This window comes from Xenopus laevis, chromosome 4S, assembly GCF_017654675.1.
Source record: "Xenopus laevis strain J_2021 chromosome 4S, Xenopus_laevis_v10.1, whole genome shotgun sequence".
Classification (NCBI taxonomy): Eukaryota; Metazoa; Chordata; class Amphibia; order Anura; family Pipidae; genus Xenopus; species Xenopus laevis.
Genome location: NC_054378.1, coordinates 123,944,563 through 123,966,072, shown reverse-complemented (window position 1 = coordinate 123,966,072; position 21,510 = coordinate 123,944,563). Strand labels below are relative to the sequence as shown.

General features: G+C 42.4%; 1 protein-coding gene across 3 annotated transcripts in view; it reads right to left on the bottom strand.

Annotated features, from left to right (window-relative positions):
* adamts9.S (ADAM metallopeptidase with thrombospondin type 1 motif 9 S homeolog) overlaps nt 1–19,626 on the bottom strand; it is a 157,083-nt gene extending 137,457 nt beyond the window's left edge. For all 3 annotated transcript variants that reach the window (XM_041561788.1, XM_041561789.1, XM_041561790.1), the window contains exons 1-3: nt 18,902–19,626; nt 14,939–15,315; nt 2,917–3,055 (exon numbers count right to left, since the gene is read on the bottom strand). In XM_041561788.1, coding sequence (XP_041417722.1) covers nt 2,917–3,055; nt 14,939–15,315; nt 18,902–19,049 — 664 coding nt within the window. In that variant the 5' untranslated portion in view covers nt 19,050–19,626. The remainder of the gene's footprint in view (nt 1–2,916; nt 3,056–14,938; nt 15,316–18,901) is intronic.
* Between the last annotated feature and the right edge of the window lie 1,884 nt (nt 19,627–21,510).

Genomic DNA, 21,510 nt, shown 5'->3' with positions numbered 1-21,510 from the left:
TGTCCCCAGAGAGCTTGGATTCTATGAAGTCTCTAGTCCGTATCACCTCCGCTGGGGTGGCTGTAAAGTAACACTGTGTGCGACTGCCAAATCTCCCCTCCAGAGAGTGACAACTTGTTCCAGCAACATGCCGATTATCAAACTACTTACTCCAACTTTGCTTTCTGCTTATCCCAATGAATTAACATGATGCTTTAATTATATAAAGGGGAAATTACATTCTTGTGGTTATATTAAAGAGAAATGATGTAAGCAAATCTTTTTTCTGTTTGCAGAAAGACACGACTTCCTATCTTAATGCCTAAATTACCCTTGAATTATGGGGGGGGGCATTGCATTGTGGGTAAAAAACAAGGTGATTTGCATCCACAATTGCACTTTGCACACTGAACTTGTATAAAGGTGGCCACAGACGTAGAGATCCGCTCATTTGGTCACCAAACTAGCGAATCTCTCCCCGATATGTCCACATTGAAGTGTGCGATATCGGGCTGATCCGATCATGGGCCCTATCATAATGGATCTGCTACGAGACTGCATAGACGCACAGATGCTGCTGTGATCCGACGGTATTCTTTAAACTGCCCGATCGAGATCTGGCCAAATTTTGGCCAGATATCGATGGGGGAAGCCCGTCGGATGGCCCCACACACGGGCAATAGGCTGCCGACTCGGTCTGCCGGCAGCTTTTATCGGCCCGGGTATGGGGGCCTAAAGTAAAAGAGCCCTTTCACGTCAATTACAAAACAAGAGACACAATACAGTCAGTCACACCGGCCCTGAAATTACCTGCCCCTACAGACCAGGTGGGTAGTTTATTGGCCCAAGTATGGGGGGAAAACCGATGGCTGAAAATAACAATAAAAAAGCTAGTCTTAGAAACACTCTTCTTTCAGGTTGCTGGGGGGGGGTCGCTGACCCTAGCAATCAGAAAAACAGAGGCAACAGAAAAAAGGTAAGGGTAGAACTACACGGACGATTTCTCTGCAATTGTGCGGTTTTAGGTGAACAGTAAAATGGCAAATATAAATTTATTGTATTTTATAAATATATATATATATATATACAAGCTGTTGTGTAGCCATGGGGCAGCCATTCAAGCACAGGATACACAGGATACATATCCAGCATGTTTATATAAACTATAGTAGTACTTATCTGTTATCTACTGTGTGTCCTGTGCTTGAATGGCTGCCCCCATATCTACACAGCAGCTTGTTTATATAAACTATAGTAGTACTTATCTGTTATCTACTGTGTATCCTGTGCTTGAATGGCTGCCCCCATGGCTACACAGCAGCTTATTTATATAAACTATAGTAGTACTTATCTGTTATCTACTGTGTATCCTGTGCTTGAATGGCTGCCCCCATGGCTACACAGCAGCTTGTTTATATAAACTATAGTAGTACTTATCTGTTATCTACTGTGTATCCTGTGCTTGAATGGCTGCCCCCATGGCTACACAGCAGCTTGTTTATATAAACTATAGTAGTACTTATCTGTTATCTACTGTGTATCCTGTGCTTGAATGGCTGCCCCCATGGCTACACAGCAGCTTGTTTATATAAACTATAGTAGTACTTATCTGTTATCTACTGTGTATCCTGTGCTTGAATGGCTGCCCCCATGGCTACACAGCAGCTTGTTTATATAAACTATAGTAGTATTTATCTGTTATCTACTGTGTATCCTGTGCTTGAATGGCTGCCCCCATGGCTACACAGCAGCTTGTTTATATAAACTATAGTAGTACTTATCTGTTATCTACTGTGTATCCTGTGCTTGAATGGCTGCCCCCATGGCTACACAGCAGCTTGTTTATATAAACTATAGTAGTATTTATCTGTTATCTACTGTGTATCCTGTGCTTGAATGGCTGCCCCCATGGCTACACAGCAGCTTGTTTATATAAACTATAGTAGTATTTATCTGTTATCTACTGTGTATCCTGTGCTTGAATGGCTGCCCCCATGGCTACACAGCAGCTTGTTTATATAAACTATAGTAGTGTTTCTGAAACAACCAGATCAGTTTTACCAGTGTAGGGCAGCAGTACATGATATTTTCATTACTTTATTTTGGTGTTACTGTTCCTTTGACAGAATACCTGAATCATTTCCAGACTTCGGAGAGTCTCCAGAATTATAATGTATGATATCCCTCACTGCATATTCCAACATTACCTGGGTCGGCCTCTGGCCTGATCTTTCACTGTCCATTCTAGACCCAGGGCATGGCAGGGCCTTGGTCAGAATAAGTGCCATTATTTATACAATGCAAAATGACTATCCTGTGCCGGCCTTTGTCTAACAACGAAGGCATTAAACCCTTTAGAAATAAGGAATGCAAAGCAAACAAGAACTCAGCACCTTTTTCAAACATGCATAACAAGATCCCCAGAAAAATAATTGGTGAAAATAGTTGTTCACCTTTAAATTAACTTTCAATATGCTGTAGAGTGTGATATTCTGAGACTATTTGCAATTGGTTTTAATTTTTTTTATCTTTTGTGTTTTTTGAGTTATTTAGCTTTTTATTCAGCTGCAATTTCAGCCGTCTGGTTGCTAGGGTTTAAATTCCCCGAGCAACCACGCACTGATTTAATTGAGACAGGAATATGAATGGGAGAGGCCTGAGTAGAAAGATGAGTAATTATAAAGTAGCAATAACAATACATGTGTAGCCTTACAGAGCTTTTGTTTTTTTAGATGGGGTCAGTGACCCCCATTTGAAATCTGGAGAGAAGAAGTCAGAAGGAGAAGGCAAATAACTCAAAAACAAAAAAAAAAAAATAATGAAGACCAATTAAAACGTTGCTTAGCATTAGCCATTCTAGAACATACTAAAAGTGAATTTAAGGTGAACCACCACTTTAAAAAAAACAAAACAAAATAAATACATCAAGACACTGACCTGTGGTGTTGCACATCTGTTTATCCCTTGGGTTGTGTCTATAGACAATGTGTGGCTTGTTGTGTTCTTCATATTCACGCTCATCAGAGAGTAACGGTTCTACAAAATAGTCCCCGTCCTGAGACTTGAATGTGCCAAGCTGTGAATGAAACAACACAGTTTAGCTGTTGATCCTATACCGACCCAAGAGGGGTCGTCGGACACGCAAACAAAATTCCTCCTCCGACTGGGGGCAAGGGATACGGTGAATAAAGAAAGGAAATGTTTGGATTTTTGATGCATCATTATGTCTATGTGTATCTGTAGTGATGGCTGAATTTATTCACCAGGCGTGAATTCACGGCGAATTCCTGCGATTAGCCACAGGCGAATAAATTTGCGAAACCGCAGAGAAAATTCGCTGGCGAAAATTTGCCGGTGTCAAAAAAAAAATTGACGCAGGCGTCAAAAACGAGACACCAGCAGCGTTTCACTAATTTTTAGCCATTTTGCAAATTTGGTAGGAAATTCGCAAATTTTTCTGCGAAGCGGAACGCCCCAAATTCGTCCCATCACTATGTGTCTGTCTATTCATAGGCTTCTTTTCAAGGGGTGGTTTACCTTCAAGATAATTGTATATTAGAATTATATTATATTTTAAAGAATGGACAATGCTAATCAACTTTTCAATTGGTTTTCTTTATTTATTTTTAATTGTTTTTTAGTTATTTACTTTCTTCTTCTGACTCTTTCCAGCTTTCAAATGGGGGTCACTGAACCCACCTAAAAACAAATGCTCTGTAAGGCTCTACATTCGTGTTATTGATACTTTTTATTACTCTTATTCTTTTTATTACTCTTTTATTCAAAGTAAATTCGAAATCGTAGTATCCTATTCGATAGTCGAAGTATCCAAAAAATTACTTTGCATTTCGAATTTTTTTACTTTGAAAATTCCCTCGAATTCACTTCGACCCTTGATAAATCTGCCCCTCCGTGTCAGTATGTAAGGGGCCCGAAGGCTCAGACAGAGGTATCGGACCAAGGAGGAAGCACAGTCTCACCAGATCGAGGTATCCAAGGGGTTAAGAGAAAGCGAAGTCAGGTCCAGGCAATAAGGTCGGTACAGGCGGCAATGGTTCAATACTCAGTATAAACAGGCAAGGTCAAGATCAGGATCAGATAACAGAAGAATATAGCGCACCCAGGAACTCACTAAGTGGAACCTATTGTAGGGCAAAGTCTGGAGTGCTCTGGCACCTTCAATAGCCCTTCATTGGCGCCAAAAACGTACGTGGTTACATCATCACGTCTTCGCGCTGGCATCCAACCTGGCGCTGGCATCTTTGCGCTGACGTCCAATTCAGCGTTGGCGTCTTTGTGCTGGCGTCTAGATGATGACGTCACAGAACTGCGCCCAGGACAATCCGCATGGAAGGAAGAGGCGTCGCCATCTTGGGACGGAATGCAGCCATGCTGGTAAGCCTTCCTTACAATATCACTTTAAGGTATGAAGATCCAGATTACAGAAAGATCCGTTAACTGGAAAACCCCAGGTCCCAAGCATTCTGGATAACAGGTCCCATACCTGTACATTGACAGTGTTGGCAACAGAGCTACGATGCTTACAAATTTCTGACTTCTGACTCTTTGCTTCACTTTGCCTGTTCATCAGTTTGCTCCAGTTTCCACCCACAGTTATTTTCATAGCGCAAACATATTGCAAAGCAGTTTACTAAGAATATATATCATTCACATCAGTCTATAGGCACATTAACTTGCTTCCAGAACATAACACATAGACAACAGCAGCCCACCAGCACCAGCGCCGATTCTACTTACAGCGCCGCCTGAGGCGGCTCCTTCAATGCCGCCCCTCCCTCGCCGGCAGGAGCACTAATGCGAAGAGCGCAATTGCGCTCTCTCGCAATAGTAAAGCCAAATTTCCGGTTTAAAAACCGGAAATTTGGCTCTTAAAGGTACCAGGAGCAGCTTTTTTCCGCCCCTGGAAACCTCTCCTGCGTTGCCGTCTGAGGCGAGTTTCTCAACTCGCCTCATTGGCGGGGCGCCCCTGACCAGCACATTATGCTCAGCATTGCCGCACACCATATGCCCAATACAGTGTATCAGTGATCTGAATGCCCAATCCTTTTCTGTTGTTTCCAAAGACTGACAGTTGTGTGAGACTGAAGGGAATGGGAATGTCCTATCCTCCAACTAGGGTTGCCACCTTTTCTGGAAAAACATACCGGCCTTCCTATATATTTATCTTTTTTCCCTATTAATAACATTGGGATCATTGACCTTCCTATATATTTATCTTTATTCCCTATTAATAACATTGGGATCACTGGCCTTCCTATATATTTATCTTTATTCCCTATTAATAACATTGGGATCACTGACCTTCCTATATATTTATCTTTTTTCCCTATTAATAACATTGGGATCATTGACCTTCCTATATATTTATCTTTATTCCCTATTAATAACATTGGGATCACTGGCCTTCCTATATATTTATCTTTATTCCCTATTAATAACATTGGGATCACTGACCTTCCTATATATTTATCTTTTTTCCCTATTAATAACATTGGGATCACTGACCTTCCTATATATTTATCTTTATTCCCTATTAATAACATTGGGATCATTGACCTTCCTATATATTTATCTTTATTCCCTATTAATAACATTGGGATCATTGACCTTCCTATATATTTATCTTTATTCCCTATTAATAACATTGGGATCACTGGCCTTCCTATATATTTATCTTTATTCCCTATTAATAACATTGGGATCACTGACCTTCCTATATATTTATCTTTATTCCCTATTAATAAGATTGGGATCACTGACCTTCCTATATATTTCTTTATTCCCTATTAATAACATTGGGATCACTGACCTTCCTATATATTTATCTTTATTCCCTATTAATAACATTGGGATCACTGACCTTCCTATATATTTATCTTTTTTCCCTATTAATAACATTGGGATCAGCCATCATTTTTACTGGCCAGGTGGCACCCCTACCTCCAACTGTTCATGAACTAAAGCCGAGCTTCCCCCCGCTCTAAAAAATTCCTATTGAAAGCAAATGTCATTGTAGGCAACTTTCCAAGAGAACAGAAATGGGGGAAAAGACACCGTTTTCAATGCAATTCTTAAAATAATGCTTCCTTAAATTATGCAAAAAAACTTAAATTGAGGGAGAGCCATGTTAGAGGGAATTGTTCAAGTTTCAACAATCTGATTACTAAGGTCAAAATGACCCTAGCAACTATGCACTGATGTGAAAGAGAGACTGGAATATGAATAGGAGAGAGGCCTAAATAGAAAGACGAGTAATTATAAAGTAGCAGTAACAATACATTTGTAGCATTACAGAGCATTTGTATTTAGATGGGGTCAGCGACCCCCGTTTGAGAGCTGGAAACGATCAGAGGAAGAAGGCAAATAATTCAAAAACTATAAAAAAAGAAAATGAAGGCCAATTTTAAAAGTTGCTTAGAATTAGCCATTTTATAACATACTAAAAGTTAACATAATGACGAACTACCCCTTTAAAACAAAATAAAGGTGATGGTGTCCCTTTAAAACACACGTTTAGGGGAGACTGAGAGCTGCATCTGAGGAGCAGAGTAAAGAAACTGTTCTTTCCCCTCCTATCGGCCAGCATTTCAGGAAGAACACATTCAGACTGTGGAGGTCATTTATCAACACTGGGCAAATTTGCCCATGGGCTGTAACCCATGGCAACCAATCAGATTGCTGCATTCATTGTTCTACTTGCAGCTGGCTTTAAAAAGCTAATCACTGATTGGTTGCTATAGGTAACTAACTGCCCATGGGCAAATTTGCCCAGTGTTGATAAATGAGCCCCACTAGTGTGTCCTTTGTAATCATCCCAGATGACACTCACTTCCAGCTGCTAATAAACTCCAGCTAATAAACTCCTGTATCTGAATACAGACAGTGCAGACTGAAACCGTGCTCCTGTTACACAGAATTTAGACAGCTTTAGGGCAAGGCCAGATGTGGCATTTTTGCAGAGTTTTTACAGCCAGGCGTAAATACGCATAAACTGCACTACCACTGAAACAAATGGAAAAGGCACTATGGCAATTCACACAGGGCGCTTGCAAGCCGAAATCCGCCACAGGACGCCAGTATTGGTGTTTTTCAGCAGAAACGCCAATACGTCAGGAAACTAACAAATCAATAGACTCTATGGGATCTGCACGTTTGAAACCACACTTTGCGTAAATACGCAGCGTATTTTAAATATGGCGTCTTAATTCTCAATGAGAACAATGAGAAGTGCATGTTGGGAAAAGAATCCTATGTGCTGAAAAATGCATGAAAAACGCATGTTGACGGTCGGATGTGGTTTCAATGGTGTATTTACGCCCGGCTGTTCTTTTTTAAAAACGCCGCAAAAACGCCGCATCTGGCCTTGCCCTAAGGAGACTCCTCCTTCCCAAAATCCTCCGCCTACTAAACAATGACAACAACAAGAGTTTGGCTGAACTTGGACTCTGTACTACGCAACGCAGGTCTGGGACACGACTCAAACACTGATTTCTTTCTTCTGCCTAAATTGCCAGACAATGGCGGTGACCAAAGAGGTGTTATAAAGAATTTCGGAGGCAGAGGAAGATACTTGGGTAAGTTTCAGTGCTGCCATAGGGTTTTGTGCATGGGAGGTCGCTCTGTTTAAAGGTGGCCATAGATGCACCAATAATATTGTACAAAACAAATTTTCGTTCGATATCGGCAGAACACTTGGATAACGGTCGGCTTGTTGATTGGGCTGGACGGAAAATTTAGATCGGGCGACTTTAGACCCAAACATCTCTCATTGTTAACAGGGCCATCATTAGAAATCACCGGGCCCCATACAACAAACTTTTTGGCGCCCCGTGGGCCACGCCCACCCAGGCCCCACCCCAGATCCCGCCCACACTACAGTTAAAAGACCATACAGACATCAGCACTAAAAAAGGTAACCCCCCCCCACACACACAAGTTATAAAAAGCTATTGATGGCCAGGGCCCCCTTATAAGTATAAAAAAAAACTGTGGTGCCAGGGACCCCCATAAAAGTTTTTTTTTAAAAAAAAAATTGGTGGTCAGGGCCCCCCTACAAGTTAAAAAAAAAATAATTGTGACCAGGGCCCCTCTATAAGTTAAAAAAAAAACATTGATGCCCCATAAAAGTTTTTTTTACAAAAACATTGGTGCCAGGGCCCCCCTTACAAGTTAAAAAAACAATTAGGGCCCCGTAAAATATTTTTTTAAAAAAAATTGGTGGCAGGGGCCTATAGAGTATTCAAATAAAAAATTGGTGGCCAGGGAACTAAATAAAAACAACCCACGTTGGTGTCAGTAGAATTGAACTTGTTGCTTCAGGACTTCAATTACAGCTGTTTTTCGGCTTTGGGTCTTTCCGCTGCTTCAGGACTTTGTCTGTTCGGCACTTATGCATTTGGCTGTTCGGGTGCGGCTTCGGAGCAGTCAAGGGGGGCCCGGCTCTTCGAAAAGTGCAGCACTGCCGTGCCCCCCCTCGGGCTCGGGACACTTGTCTCCCCTGTCCCCCCCTGATGGCGGCCCTGACTGTTAATGCTGAATCGTCAGATACAGGTAGAATTTTATTGTTTCTGTATGTATATCTGACCATTCAGCTCTACACGTGTGTATTGGAAGGATCTTATTGTAACATCTATGGTCACCTTTACTCTAATTCATATCATTCATAAACCCCTTTACAAACGGAGATACGTCTACTGCAGCTGCAGAACCTCTTAGGGTAAAGGATCGATACTGCGACCGCTGTTTTGAAATCCCACCTCCAGCCATCCCTTGTAAAAGGGGTCTGAGAGTTGTAGTTCTACCAACGCTGAAAAGGTGGATGTTATTAGGAATCCATAAATCAATTTCAAGTCTCTTTTCATTTTTCTCCATCAGAAATGGCATAACATTATTGGTCAGATACCTTTGTGTGGTGCCCTGTGTGGATGGCTGGTGTATTATGGGGTGCCGTTTGTCCCAAATACATTCTGTATACAAAACTATCCTTAATACACAGAATGAATGTCTCTCATGTTATATAAGTATTTGTGACCATACACAGAGAAAAAGAATATACAAAAGACTTATTTCTAATAAAGAATGAAAACAAAATCTGGTTAGTGCACAAAAGGATGTCATTATATCACAAACTCCATTCTGTACAGTTTAACAAGCAATCTGTCTCACAAATGTATAATCTCCATGTAATGGACACACTTATGTGCAGAGTTACTTACAGAATGAATTATGTAAAAACAAAGTTGGACATAATATATAATAGTGTAACTAACTAGTGCATGTCAAGCTAGATTTGACTGACAAAATAGATATCTGTGACAGAAAGCAAGATTTTATAGCACAGGATTCATTCTTTCCACAAAATGACAGTTTTGTTTCACAAAACAGATAAAATAACCATTCTGTGAAGCAACCAATAAGAACAAAGCTTATTGCCATATACAAACAAGATGAGAAGTGGCCAGCTCTGCTCCACATGGCTAAGGCAAAGTATCTGGCCTGCTATAGAGGGCGTCCTCTAATGTCCCCTGTGCTGCATAGTAATAAACATGAACAAACCTTTCCTAAAAGAGCTGCTGTTAAACACTACAGGTTCATAAATGGAAGTTTTTACAAATGGCTGAGAAATATAATGCTGCACTTATAATGATTGTAGAGAAAGAAAAGTATGCAAAACTTATATAAATATGATCATTTTAGGTGATATGGCTATTCTTATTGTAGTAAGCTGCTTGTGTGGCCATTTTGGTTGAGGGCATTCCTGCTGTTTTGCCATTATCTTATGACTCACTCCTGTTCCTCTTCCTGTCTAAGCTGAGAGTAATGGGACAGGCCACACCCACCTGCCATATTGTATTAAATGTACCAGAAGTTACTGTGCTTGTCTGGCTGCTTATAAGTTATAAGTTTTGTATATGATAGTTAGACTCCAATGTCTTCTCCTAGCTGTAATCTTGCACCAATTAGCTTGTAGTAGTCTCTTAATAATGTGCTTAGCTATAGTTCAACTACTACATAATAGCTTTAGCCAGAGACTTGGGACTGATCATGTGCACACATACCTCCCAATTGTCCCTTTTTCAGAGGGACAGTCCCTCTTTTGACAGCTCAACCTGAGGTCCCTCATTTGTACTGGAAAGTCCCTCTTTTCTCTGCACTGAACAGCCAGAAAAATAAACAAAGTTTCTAACTTAATTGTCTTTTGGCAGAGAGGCCAGTACAGCTAACAGGTGCAACTAAGATACTTTGTAACAATTTTGAGATAAGAAAATAAGTAATTTTAACAGTTTAGATAAGGAGAAATATTTTCAAATTTTTAAAATGAACATGGTAATTACGGGGTGTGGTCAAAAAATTGCCGCACTACATGCAGAAAACATTTTTGTCCCTCTTTTTACTTCCAAAATGTTGGGAGGTATGACACACATTGTGTATAGTATGATGTGTAGGTTATATGAGCAGCCACTCCTGAGTACTGTGTGTAAACAAAAGGCTTCAGGACTTCAACGTCAACTCCTTTCGTGAATTTGGGTCTTTTCGCCGCTTCGGGACTTCTGCTTCATCTTTTCGGCACTTCCGCATTCGGTAATATGCAAAATGGCCGCACGGCTCGGGCGCTCATAAAGGGGACCGGCTCTTTGAAAAATGCAGCACTTCTGCGCCCCCCTTCAAGCCCGGAAAACTTGTCCCCCCCCGTCCCCCCCTGCTGGCGGCCCTGGACATGCATGTGACATGGGCACAGTTGTGCTCTCTGCTCTAGTGTTGTGCCCCCCTCGACCCACTCTGATGTGAAAGGGTTAAGCACTGGGCAGGTAAGGGGACGGCATCATTAGAGTCTTTTGTTATAAATAAATATAAAGCATTGTATAGCTTGTTGCTTCTATATAAATAGATTATGATCCCCTAAAATTGCCCCTGCCTAAATGACCCCCTTTTGTTTACACACAGTACTCAGGAGTGGCTGCTCATATAACCTACACATCATACTATACAGAATGCGACAGTGCACATGATCAGTCCCAAGTCTCTGGCTAAAGCTATTATGTAGTAGTTGAACTATAGCTAAGCACATTATTAAGAGACTACTACATACCTCCCAACATTTTGGAAGTAAAAAGAGGGACAAAATTTTTTTTTCGCATGTAGCGCAGCAATTTTTTGACCACACCCCTTTCTGTGGCCACACCCCCTAATTACCATGTTTGTTTTACAAAATTTGGCAGGTTATGAAAGTTTGAAAATATTTCTCCTTATCTAAACTGTGTTTTGGTGTCTCAAAATTGTTACAAAGTATCTTATTTGCACCTGTTAGCTGTTCTGGGCTCTCTGCTAAAAGCCAATTAAGTGAGAAACTTTGTTTCTTTTTCTGGCTCTTCAGTGCAGAGAAAAGAGGGACTTTCCAGTACAAATGAGGGACTGCGGGTTGAGCTGTCAAAAGAGGGACTGTCCCTCCAAAAAAGGGACAGTTGGGAGGTATGCAGTTACTACAAGCTAATTGGTGCAAGATTACAGCTAGGAGAAGACATTGGAGTCTAACTATCATATACAAAACTTATAATTTATAAGCAGCCAGACAAGCACAGTAACTTCTGGTACATTTAATACAATATGGCAGGTGGGTGTGGCCTGTCCCATTATTACTCTCAGCTTAGACAGGAAAGGAACAGGAGTGAGTCATAAGATAATGGCAAAACAGCAGGAATGCCCTTAACCAAAATGGCCACACAAGCAGGTTACTACAATAAGAATAGCCATATCACCTAAAATGATCATATTTATATACGTTTTGCATACTTTTCTTTCTCTACAATCATTATAAGTGCAGCATTATATTTCTCATTCATTTGTAAAAACTTCCAATTATGAACCTGTAGTGTTTAACAGCAGCTCTTTTAGGAAAGGTTTGTTCATGTTTATTACTATGCAGCACAGGGGACATTAGAGGACGCCCTCTATAGCAGGCCAGATACTTTGCCTTAGCCATGTGGAGCAGAGCTGGCCACTTCTCATCTTGTTTGTATATGGCAATAAGCTTTGTTCTTATTGGTTGCTTCACAGAATGGTTATTTTATCTGTTTTGTGAAACAAAACTGTCATTTTGTGGAAAGAATGAATCCTGTACTATAAAATCTTGCTTTCTGTCACAGATATCTATTTTGTCAGTCAAATCTAGCTTGACAAGCACTAGTTAGTTACACTATTATATATTATGTCCAACTTTGTTTTTACATAATTCATTCTGTAAGTAACTCTGCACATAAGTGCGTCCGTTACATGGAGGTTATACATTTGTGAGACAGATTGCTTGTTAAACTGTACAGAATGGAGTTTGTGATATAATGACATCCTTTTGTGCACTAACCAGATTTTGTTTTCATTCTTTAATAGAAATAAGTCTTTTGTATATTTTTTTCTCTGTGTATGGTCACAAATACTTATATAACATGAGAGACATTCATTCTGTGTATTAGGGATAGTTTTGTATACAGAATGTATTTGGGACAAACGGCACCCCATAGTGTATAGGGGAATCAATAAAACAATATGTTGCTTACAAATTTCCAGTCTCTTAGATTATTTCTTGCCGACCCCTTCACAGTCTCTCAACTGTATATAAGTCCAAATCAAGCGTATATATATTCCCAAAGGGATATATATAAGAAGAGATCAGCGCCTGTGGCAACAGAAATTAAAAACAAGCATAGCGTAATACGTTCATAAAACGGGATGTCACCCCGTGCTTATAATAGATATTAATAGGTGTGTTCTCCCTTTTTCCTTCAGGTGACTATTGATGGAAGGATGGGTTAACGAAAAAAGTGGAAAAGGAAGGTGTCTTTCCTATAAAACAAGATATATTCCAGGGATAAAGCGCCTCCACCTTCTGTGCAAATTGCCTACTTACAAACCACTGATGTGGTATTATGCATATAACGAGAGGCCCTTTCTGATCCCCCCTCCCCCCTCCTCCGCTCCTTCCAGATTCCAAACCAGGAATAAAACCAGGAATAAAACCAATAATAGGGTAATACCGTTTTTATTAAGAACTAGTTAAAATCAATTAAAAATTTTTGCACTCACATTTACCCTCACGGGTTTTGCGCATTCAGTCCAATAAAAAGTTTGTATGGGGTCCCAGGGGATAGTCCTGTCTGCTCGCTCCAGACTCCCTCGTGGTGCCTTGCTTTGGGCTGTTGTGTGCCCCAAACTGTGCCTAACGCGTTTCGCTGTAATCGTCAGCTTCCTCAGAGGCGTAGTTTCCATGCTGGTTTCTGTCCTTCTTTTTAAAAGCTCATTCCGACGTGCTCACTTGGCTTCCGCATCCGTTTCCGGTTGATGCGTTCCAGTTGGTGCGTTCCAGCGCACTTACTTCCTTTTTGGCGCACATGACCCTGGGTCCTCCTTCATTTCACGTATAGAAGCAACACTTTTCTTTTCTGTGCTGTGTGTACTTGCCACTTGGATCATATAACTTTACACCTTGTTCAGTTGTTAATTTACAGTACAATATACCAAATTTATATATATATATATATATATATATATATATATATATATAGGGGAATCAGATGTATGGCAGGTGTAGGGTTAATGATAACAACAGAAGCTGCATGAGGCTTATACCCGTGAGTCTGACAGTTTCCCCCCTTCATGCTGCCGTACCCTCATTCTATACCCCGATTCGAGCCCAGCTCCAACGTTGTGCCCAAAATGACTAACTATGATACAATACTCAAGACATATGTCAAAAAGCAACTGCAGTCTACAGCTATGGATGTTGTTGAACTACACCTTGGGTGCCTGAACTGAGGGTCCTGCCTTTATAATATATATATATATCAATTCCTTATGGATATTACAGCACAGGTGAGGAAATAGAAGAAGTGCAAAGCCACAGCTGTGAATCAGATGCTTGCTTTAAACCAGCAGGTTTAAAGGCTCTTGCACACGGGCGGTTTTTGCTGTGTTGCGCTTTCTTCCATTCAACCGAAGGGGAGCGCAGGAGTAGACGCACTCAATTATTGTGAAGGGGACGGTACTCACACAGATGCATGTATGTGCCGAACGCAGGTGAAATGCAACATGCATAATGTAGTGTTGCTCTGCAGTGTCTGCACTGGTAAAACTGATGTGTTTGCTTCAGAAACACAACTGTGCTTGAATGGTTGCCCCCATGGCTACACAGCAACTTATTCATATAAACTATAGTAGTACTTATCTGTTATCTACTGTGTATCCTGTGCTTGAATGGCTGCCCCCATGGCTACACAGCAGCTTGTTTATATAAACTATAGTAGTACTTATCTGTTATCTACTGTGTATCCTGTGATTGAATGGCTGCCCCATGGCTACACAGCAGCGTGTTTATATAAACTATAGTAGTACTTATCTGTTATCTACGGTGTATCCTGTGCTTGAATGGCTGCCCTCGTGGCTACATAGCAGCTTGTTTATATAAACTATAGTAGTACTTATCTGTTATCTATTGTGTATCCTGTGCTTGAATGGCTGCCCTCGTGGCTACACAGCAGCTTGTTTATATAAACTATAGTAGTACTTATCTGTTATCTACTGTGTATCCTGTGATTGAATGGCTGCCCCATGGCTACACAGCAGCGTGTTTATATAAACTATAGTAGTACTTATCTGTTATCTACGGTGTATCCTGTGCTTGAATGGCTGCCCTCGTGGCTACATAGCAGCTTGTTTATATAAACTATAGTAGTACTTATCTGTTATCTATTGTGTATCCTGTGCTTGAATGGCTGCCCTCGTGGCTACACAGCAGCTTGTTTATATAAACTATAGCAGTGCTTATCTGTTATCTATTGTGTATCCTGTGCTTGAGTGGCTGCTCCCATTGCTACACAGCATCTTATTCATATAAACAATATAATATATATATATATAACAGCATAAGAATGGGAGAGAGGCCACTTACCATCCCTGAACAAAGGCTGATGACTGCAGTGTGCTCTGTCCTGTCATTCACGTGGCCACTGAAAAAACAGTGTTGGAAATCAGTGGGGTCGGTGTAATAGCTGCTTTGGTTGTCTCTGGGTTTCCCGTGCAGACTGACTGTGAAAACCGGTGCCATAAATCCAGAATTGGCTGTCAGGTTGAGAAAAAAGTGGTGGCCAAAGGCTGACAGTTTGTAATGAGTCCTAGAGGTGGCCCAGGGGTCAATGTCAGGATTAGGGTGAGGGACACTCCTCCTCGTCCTCTTGAAGTGCATGTCGCTGGGAAAGGCTTCTCCAAACTCATTCACTCTGGTGGGAGTCACTATCTCGTAGTCCCCCAGTTTGTCTAGGAACTTGGCTGAAACACAGAGACAGGCAGAGGCACAATTACTATTTAAACGAGGATCTCCAAGTGCAGGGGGGGGGGAATATGTGGCACCCACTCTCTCACGACTCAAACATGTGGGCACCCTTGTAATTTTGCTAATTTGAATGCATGTAACTGCTCAATACTGATTACTGGCAACACCAAATTGGTTAGATTAGCTCGTTAAGCCTTGCACTTTATAGGCAGGTGTGTCCAATCATTAGAAAAGGTATTTAAGGTGACCAATTGCAAGTTGTGCTTCTGTTTGACTCTCCTCTGAAGAGCGACAACATGGGATCCTCAAAGCAACTCTCACAAGATCTGAAAACAAAGATTGTTCAGTATCATGGTTTAGGGGAAGGCTACAAAAAGCATCTCAGAGGTTTAAACTGTCAGTTTCAACTGTAAGGAATGGAATCAGGAAATGGAAGGCCACAGGCACAGTTGCTGTAAAACCCAAGTCTGACAGGCCAAGAAAAATACAGGAGCGACATATGCGGAGGATTGTGAGAATGGTTACAGACAACCCAAAGATCATCTCCAAAGACCTGCAAGAACATCTTGCTGCAGATTGTTTATCTGTACATCGTTCTACAATTCAACACAATTTGCACAAAGAACATGTGTATGGCAGGGGGATGAGAGAGAAGCCCTTTCTGCACAAACACAAACACAGTCGCTTGTTGTATGCAAAAGCTCATTTAGACAAGACACAGTCATTTTGGAACAAAGTACTTTGGACTGATGAGACAAAAATTGAGTTATTTGGTCATAACAAAAAGCACTTTGCATGGTGGAAGAAAAACACCACATTCCAAGAAAAACACCTGCTACCGACTGTCACATTTGGTGGAGGTCCCATCATGCTGTGGGGCTGTGTGGCTAGTTCAGGGACTGAGGTCCTTGTCAGGGCTGATCCTATCAAATGTGGGGCCCAATTGGGACCATGTTGGCGGGGCCCCTAGACAAAGTGTTGCTGGCTACTGACACACCAAGTATTTAGGAAAATAAGGGCATACAGGCACAAAATAGAAAGGAAAGGGGCAGACAAGGTAAGAGAGTGAGAGGGATGAAATAGGGGCACATAATAGGGGCACACAGGGTAAGAGAGAGAGAGGGAGGAAATAGGAGAGTGGACTGGGCCAATTAGTTTGGGGCAGGCTGGGCCGATTCAGTTTGGGAGCAGGCTTGGTTGGATTGGGGGCAGGCAGGGCCTATCAAGGTTGGAGGAAAGCTGGGCCTATGAGAGTTGGGGGCAGGCTAGACCTATGGAGTTGGGGGATAGGCTGACTTATCAGAGTTGGGGGTGGGCTGGACTTATGGATTTGGGGATGGGCTGGACTCTCAAAGTTGGGGGAGGCCAGGCAGCATCATGTGCTGAGGGAAATATTATCTGTGCTGCCCTGTGGTGCGGGGCCCCCAGAGGTGCGGGGCCCTATTGGGCCCAATTGGTCCAATAGGCCTAAGGCCGGCCCTGGTCCTTGTTAAAGTCACGGGTCGGATGAATTCAACCCAATATCAACAAATTCTTCAGGATAATGTTCAAGCATCAGTCACAAAGTTGAAGTTCCGCTGCAGGGGTTGGATATTCCAACAAGATAATGACCCTAAATACACTTGGAAATCTACAAAGACATTTATGCAGAGGGACAAGTACAATATTGTGGAGTCCCCCGACTCGAATATCATGGAAAATCTATGGGATGATCTGAAGCAGACTGTCCATGCTCGGCAGCCATCAAATTTAACTCAACAGGAGAGATTTTGTATGGACGAATGGTCAAAAATAGCCACATCCAGAATCCAGACACTCATCAAAGGCTATAGGAGGCGTCTAGAGGCTGTTACATTTGCAAAAGGAGCTCAACTAAATATTGATGTAATATCTCTGTTGGGGTGCCCACATTTATGCACCTGTCTAATTTTGTTATGATGCATATTGCATATTTTCTGTTAATCCAATAAACTTTATGTCACTGCTGAAATACTAGTGTTTCCATAAGGCATGTTATATATTAAAAGGAAGTTGCTACTTTGAAAGCTCAGCCAATGATAAACAAAGAATTAAGAGGGGTTCCCAAACTTTTTCACATGACTGTAAATCACTAACAATAGGTGGAGGGAAGGCAACTCAATCGATGACCATGTCCCAAAGTTTCATAAGAAACTATAGAGAGACAAGTGAAAGGGCATTTAAAGGGGTGGTTCACCTTTTAGTATGTTATAGAAAGGTCAATTCTTTTCAGTTAGTCTTCATTATTTTTTTTTATATATAGTTTTTTAATTATTTTCCTTCTTCTTCTGACTCTTTCCAGCTTTCAGATGGGGGTCACCGACCCCATCTAAAAAACAAAAGCTCTATAAAGCAACACATTTATGGTTACTGCTACCTTTTATTACTCATCTTTCTATTCAGTCTCCTCTAGTGATGGGCACATTTCTCCCGTTTCGTGAATAATTCTTGAAAAAATCATGAAATCAGAAAGTTCCACAAAAAAATAGTAAAATTTGGAAATTTTTACAGAAAAATCGACAAAATCTGACATTTTCACACAAAAAATCGTGAAAATCTGACATTTTTGCGGAAAATCGGAAATTGACGTCCGCGTCCAAGCTGACGCTGGTGTTAAAGACAATGGGCGTCCGAATAGTGTTGACGCCAGCAACTTTTTGAACACGCGTCCAAAAATTCCACTGCGAATTCATGCCAGGCAAATTTATTTGCCCATCACTAGTCCCCTCTCCTATTCATATTCCAGTCTCTTATTCAAATCAGTGCACAGTTGCTAATGTAATTTGGACAACCAAATTGCTGAAATTGCAAACTGGAGAGTTTCTGCTGGATAATTAGTGACGAGCCCTAAGCTTAGCTTCTCAACAGCCAATCAGAGCCCACTGAGCATGTGAGTGTCACAGACACTTTCCAAGATGGTGACCCCCTGTGACAAGTTTGAAGTCCTGGATCATTGCTGCTATTGACAAGCTCAAATTTTAGCCTCCTGCAATAAGTTCACTATATAGAATATGCCATTTTTAGCCACATTCATTTTTAGGGTTTAGTTCTCCTTTAAAGCCTGTAACGGGTTAATAGAAAGTGGCATTAAGCTCACAGCTATGGCAGTTACAGGGGAAAAGGAGGTGCCAGTAACTCTCTCTGAGGCAGTTAATAGTCAGCACATTGGTCAGAGCCTGCAGTCAGTCAGTGCAGCAACAGGGAAATAGTGACAGTTGGAAGCAGCAGCAGCAGTGAAATAGTGACAGTGGGAAGCAGCAGCAGCAGTGAAATAGTGACAGTGGGAAGCAGCAGCAGCAGTGAAATAGTGACAGTTGCAAGCAGCAGCAGCAGTGAAATAGTGACAGTTGGAAGCAGCAGCAGCAGTGAAATAGTGACAGTTGGAAGCAGCAGCAGCAGCAGTGAAATAGTGACAGTTGGAAGCAGCAGCAGGGAAATAGTAACAGTGGGAAGTAGCAGCAGGGAAATAGTGACAGTTGGAAGTAGCAGCAGGGAAATAGTGACAGTTGGAAGTAGCAGCAGGGAAGGGGTGTCAGTGGGTTCCTTACACGGTGGGACAGTTACCTTGCCTTGGGTGCAGCCCGGGTACAGTCAGTGGAGCCGCTCCAGGCGCGCAGTCCTGCAGGAGAATCACAAGTGTCAGCAGCAACAGCCGGGAGGCAAGATTCATGTTTGTCCGCATGAAGCCCCTGAATATCCCCCCGCACTCCATCTCTTTGCGCCGAGCGGTCCCCTAGAGTCGGGATTGGACGGGCTGCGCGTCGCCGGGGTTGGGATTCAGCTTTCAGCGGCGGCGGCGCGGGGAGAGCACGGCGGAGAGATGAGAAGCGCAACAGCATAGCGCACGGACAGCCAGGCGCACAACCAGGATCCCATTAGCTGCTCCCAAAATACTTTCCCTTAATCCCTTTGCCTGAGAGTCACCGGGAGCTTGAGGGAGGGTGGGGGATCCGTTCCACATCCAGGCGGGGCCCCAGCCCATGGGAGGTGCAGGTTCAGCCCAGTGTCATTCTGTCTGTAACTGCCAGGACTCTAACTGCCGCCTGGGGTTTCCCTGACTGCCGCTTCCCGGGACGCTTTGCTGCTGCTGATGGGCTGGTGCGTTGGATGGATCAGAGATTAGAATGAGTTGAGCTGCCCACATATATGGAACTAACCCAGCCCTAGTGTGATATTTAATGACAAGTGGAGAAGTGAGAAGAGGCACAAGGGCAAATCTGGGGCACTGCCCAACTCACTAATAACAACTGGCAACTGTTGTCTGGGCACCTTCCTGCTTCTCTGCCTTCATGTCAAGCTCTTTAGCTTGTGGCAATTTCATGGGAACTGCTGATTCTTCCCTGAACAGTCACCATGTCCTGCACACCAACCAGTTAGGGGGAGATTTGGGGTGAGTGTTTATTTGTACCCTGGGTACCCCTGGAACTATAGCAGGGTGACACCCCAATGTTTCTATATATCTGTAACCTTGTTATGAGCTAAGGGGGCCCAGTCTGAAGGTCAGTTAGGGGGAGATTTGTGGTGAGTGCTTATTTGTACCCTGGGTACCCCTGGAACTATAGCAGGGTGACTGTTACCCCAATGTTTCTATATATCTGTAACCTTGTTATGAGCTAAGGGGGCCCAGTCTGAAGGTCAGTTAGGGGGAGATTTGGGGTGAGTGTTTATTTGTACCCTGGGTACCCCTGGAACTATAGCAGGGTGACACCCCAATCAATGTTTCTATATATCTGTAACCTTGTTATGAGCTAAGGGGGCCCAGTCTGAAGGCCAGTTAGGGGGAGATTTGGGGTGAGTGCTTATTTGTGTCCTGGGTACCCCTGGAACTATAGCAGGGTGACTGTTACCCCAATGTTTCTATATATCTGTAACCTTGTTATGAGCTAAGGGGGCCCAGTCTGAAGGTCAGTTAGGGGGAGATTTGGGGTGAGTGTTTATTTGTGCCCCAGCCACATTCTCTTCGCAGCTGTTGCAGAACAACATTTCCCAGCACCCTTCTATAGCCCCATTCAGAAGGGTGCTGGGATGAAAGATGCAGGGTGGGTTTTGGAAGGCTAAGGTGACTGTTAGCTTGTTATGATTGGAATGACTGGTTATGATCAGAGGGGAAGGCTTTTCTGCTGGATGGGGCTGATCGCTCTCCCCTGGTGCACTAAGTGCACTGCTAATAGCAGCCATCAAAGCTTTCCTGACACTTCACTTGTCCTCAAGGAGAATAATATTTCTGCTTTTGTGTAAATAAAGTGCCCGATTAGAACGTCAGTTTTAATCATCTGGGCAAAGCTGTTTTGGATATTCCTGGCACAGAGAATTCATTTACATGATAATAAATGAATCAGTGGGTCGAGTGGGCACTTTCACTGGTATATTGTATATTCCCCTATATATTGTACACTGCTGGGGGTGGGACCGGTTGGGTAAGGGTTTGGGTAGGGGACAGATTTTTTTGCTCACAAGAATTATGTTGCACAGCCTATTGTGCACATGCTTGTTAAAAAGTGCATCCAAGGGATAATTTTTGTACTGGAAGATATAAGGACATCGCTTATATTTCATTTGGGAACCAACAGGTCTGTTATTTTGCTCGGGGTCTGGGGAATATCAGAATTTGTGTCTGCCAGCAGCTCTGTGGAAAGGAGCAGAACATACAGCTGTTTTACATACAGACACACAGCTCTGTCCACTGTATTTAACTACAGAGAAAGCAGACCCTGTGGCTGCAGGGGGGACCAGAAGGCAAAGGGGCCCCATGATGCCCTAATTAATGAGCAATTTCAATATATAAAACAAGACAACCTCTAGATATGTTGGGCGCCCTAAAATTAATTTGCAGTGTGGCCCAGTAACATCTAGTTGCTGCTTTTAAGTATTTTCAGTGAGTTTAAGGGGTTAAGGACTGTTCTTAGTAATGTGATGCTTGGGAGAAAATCCCTTTGGGCCCTGTGTTTACCTAAACCTGTTGATCCAGGGACTGGTCCCATTGCCATTTTGGAGTCAGGAAGGATTTTTTCCCCCCTCTGAGGCAAATTGGAGAGGCTTCAAATGGTTTTTTTTGCCTTCCTCTGGATTAACTGCCAGTTAGGCAGGTTAAAAATAGTAAAAAGGTTGAAATTGATGGATGTGTGTCTTTTTTCAACCTAACTTACTATGTTACTATTTGTCAAACTATAACT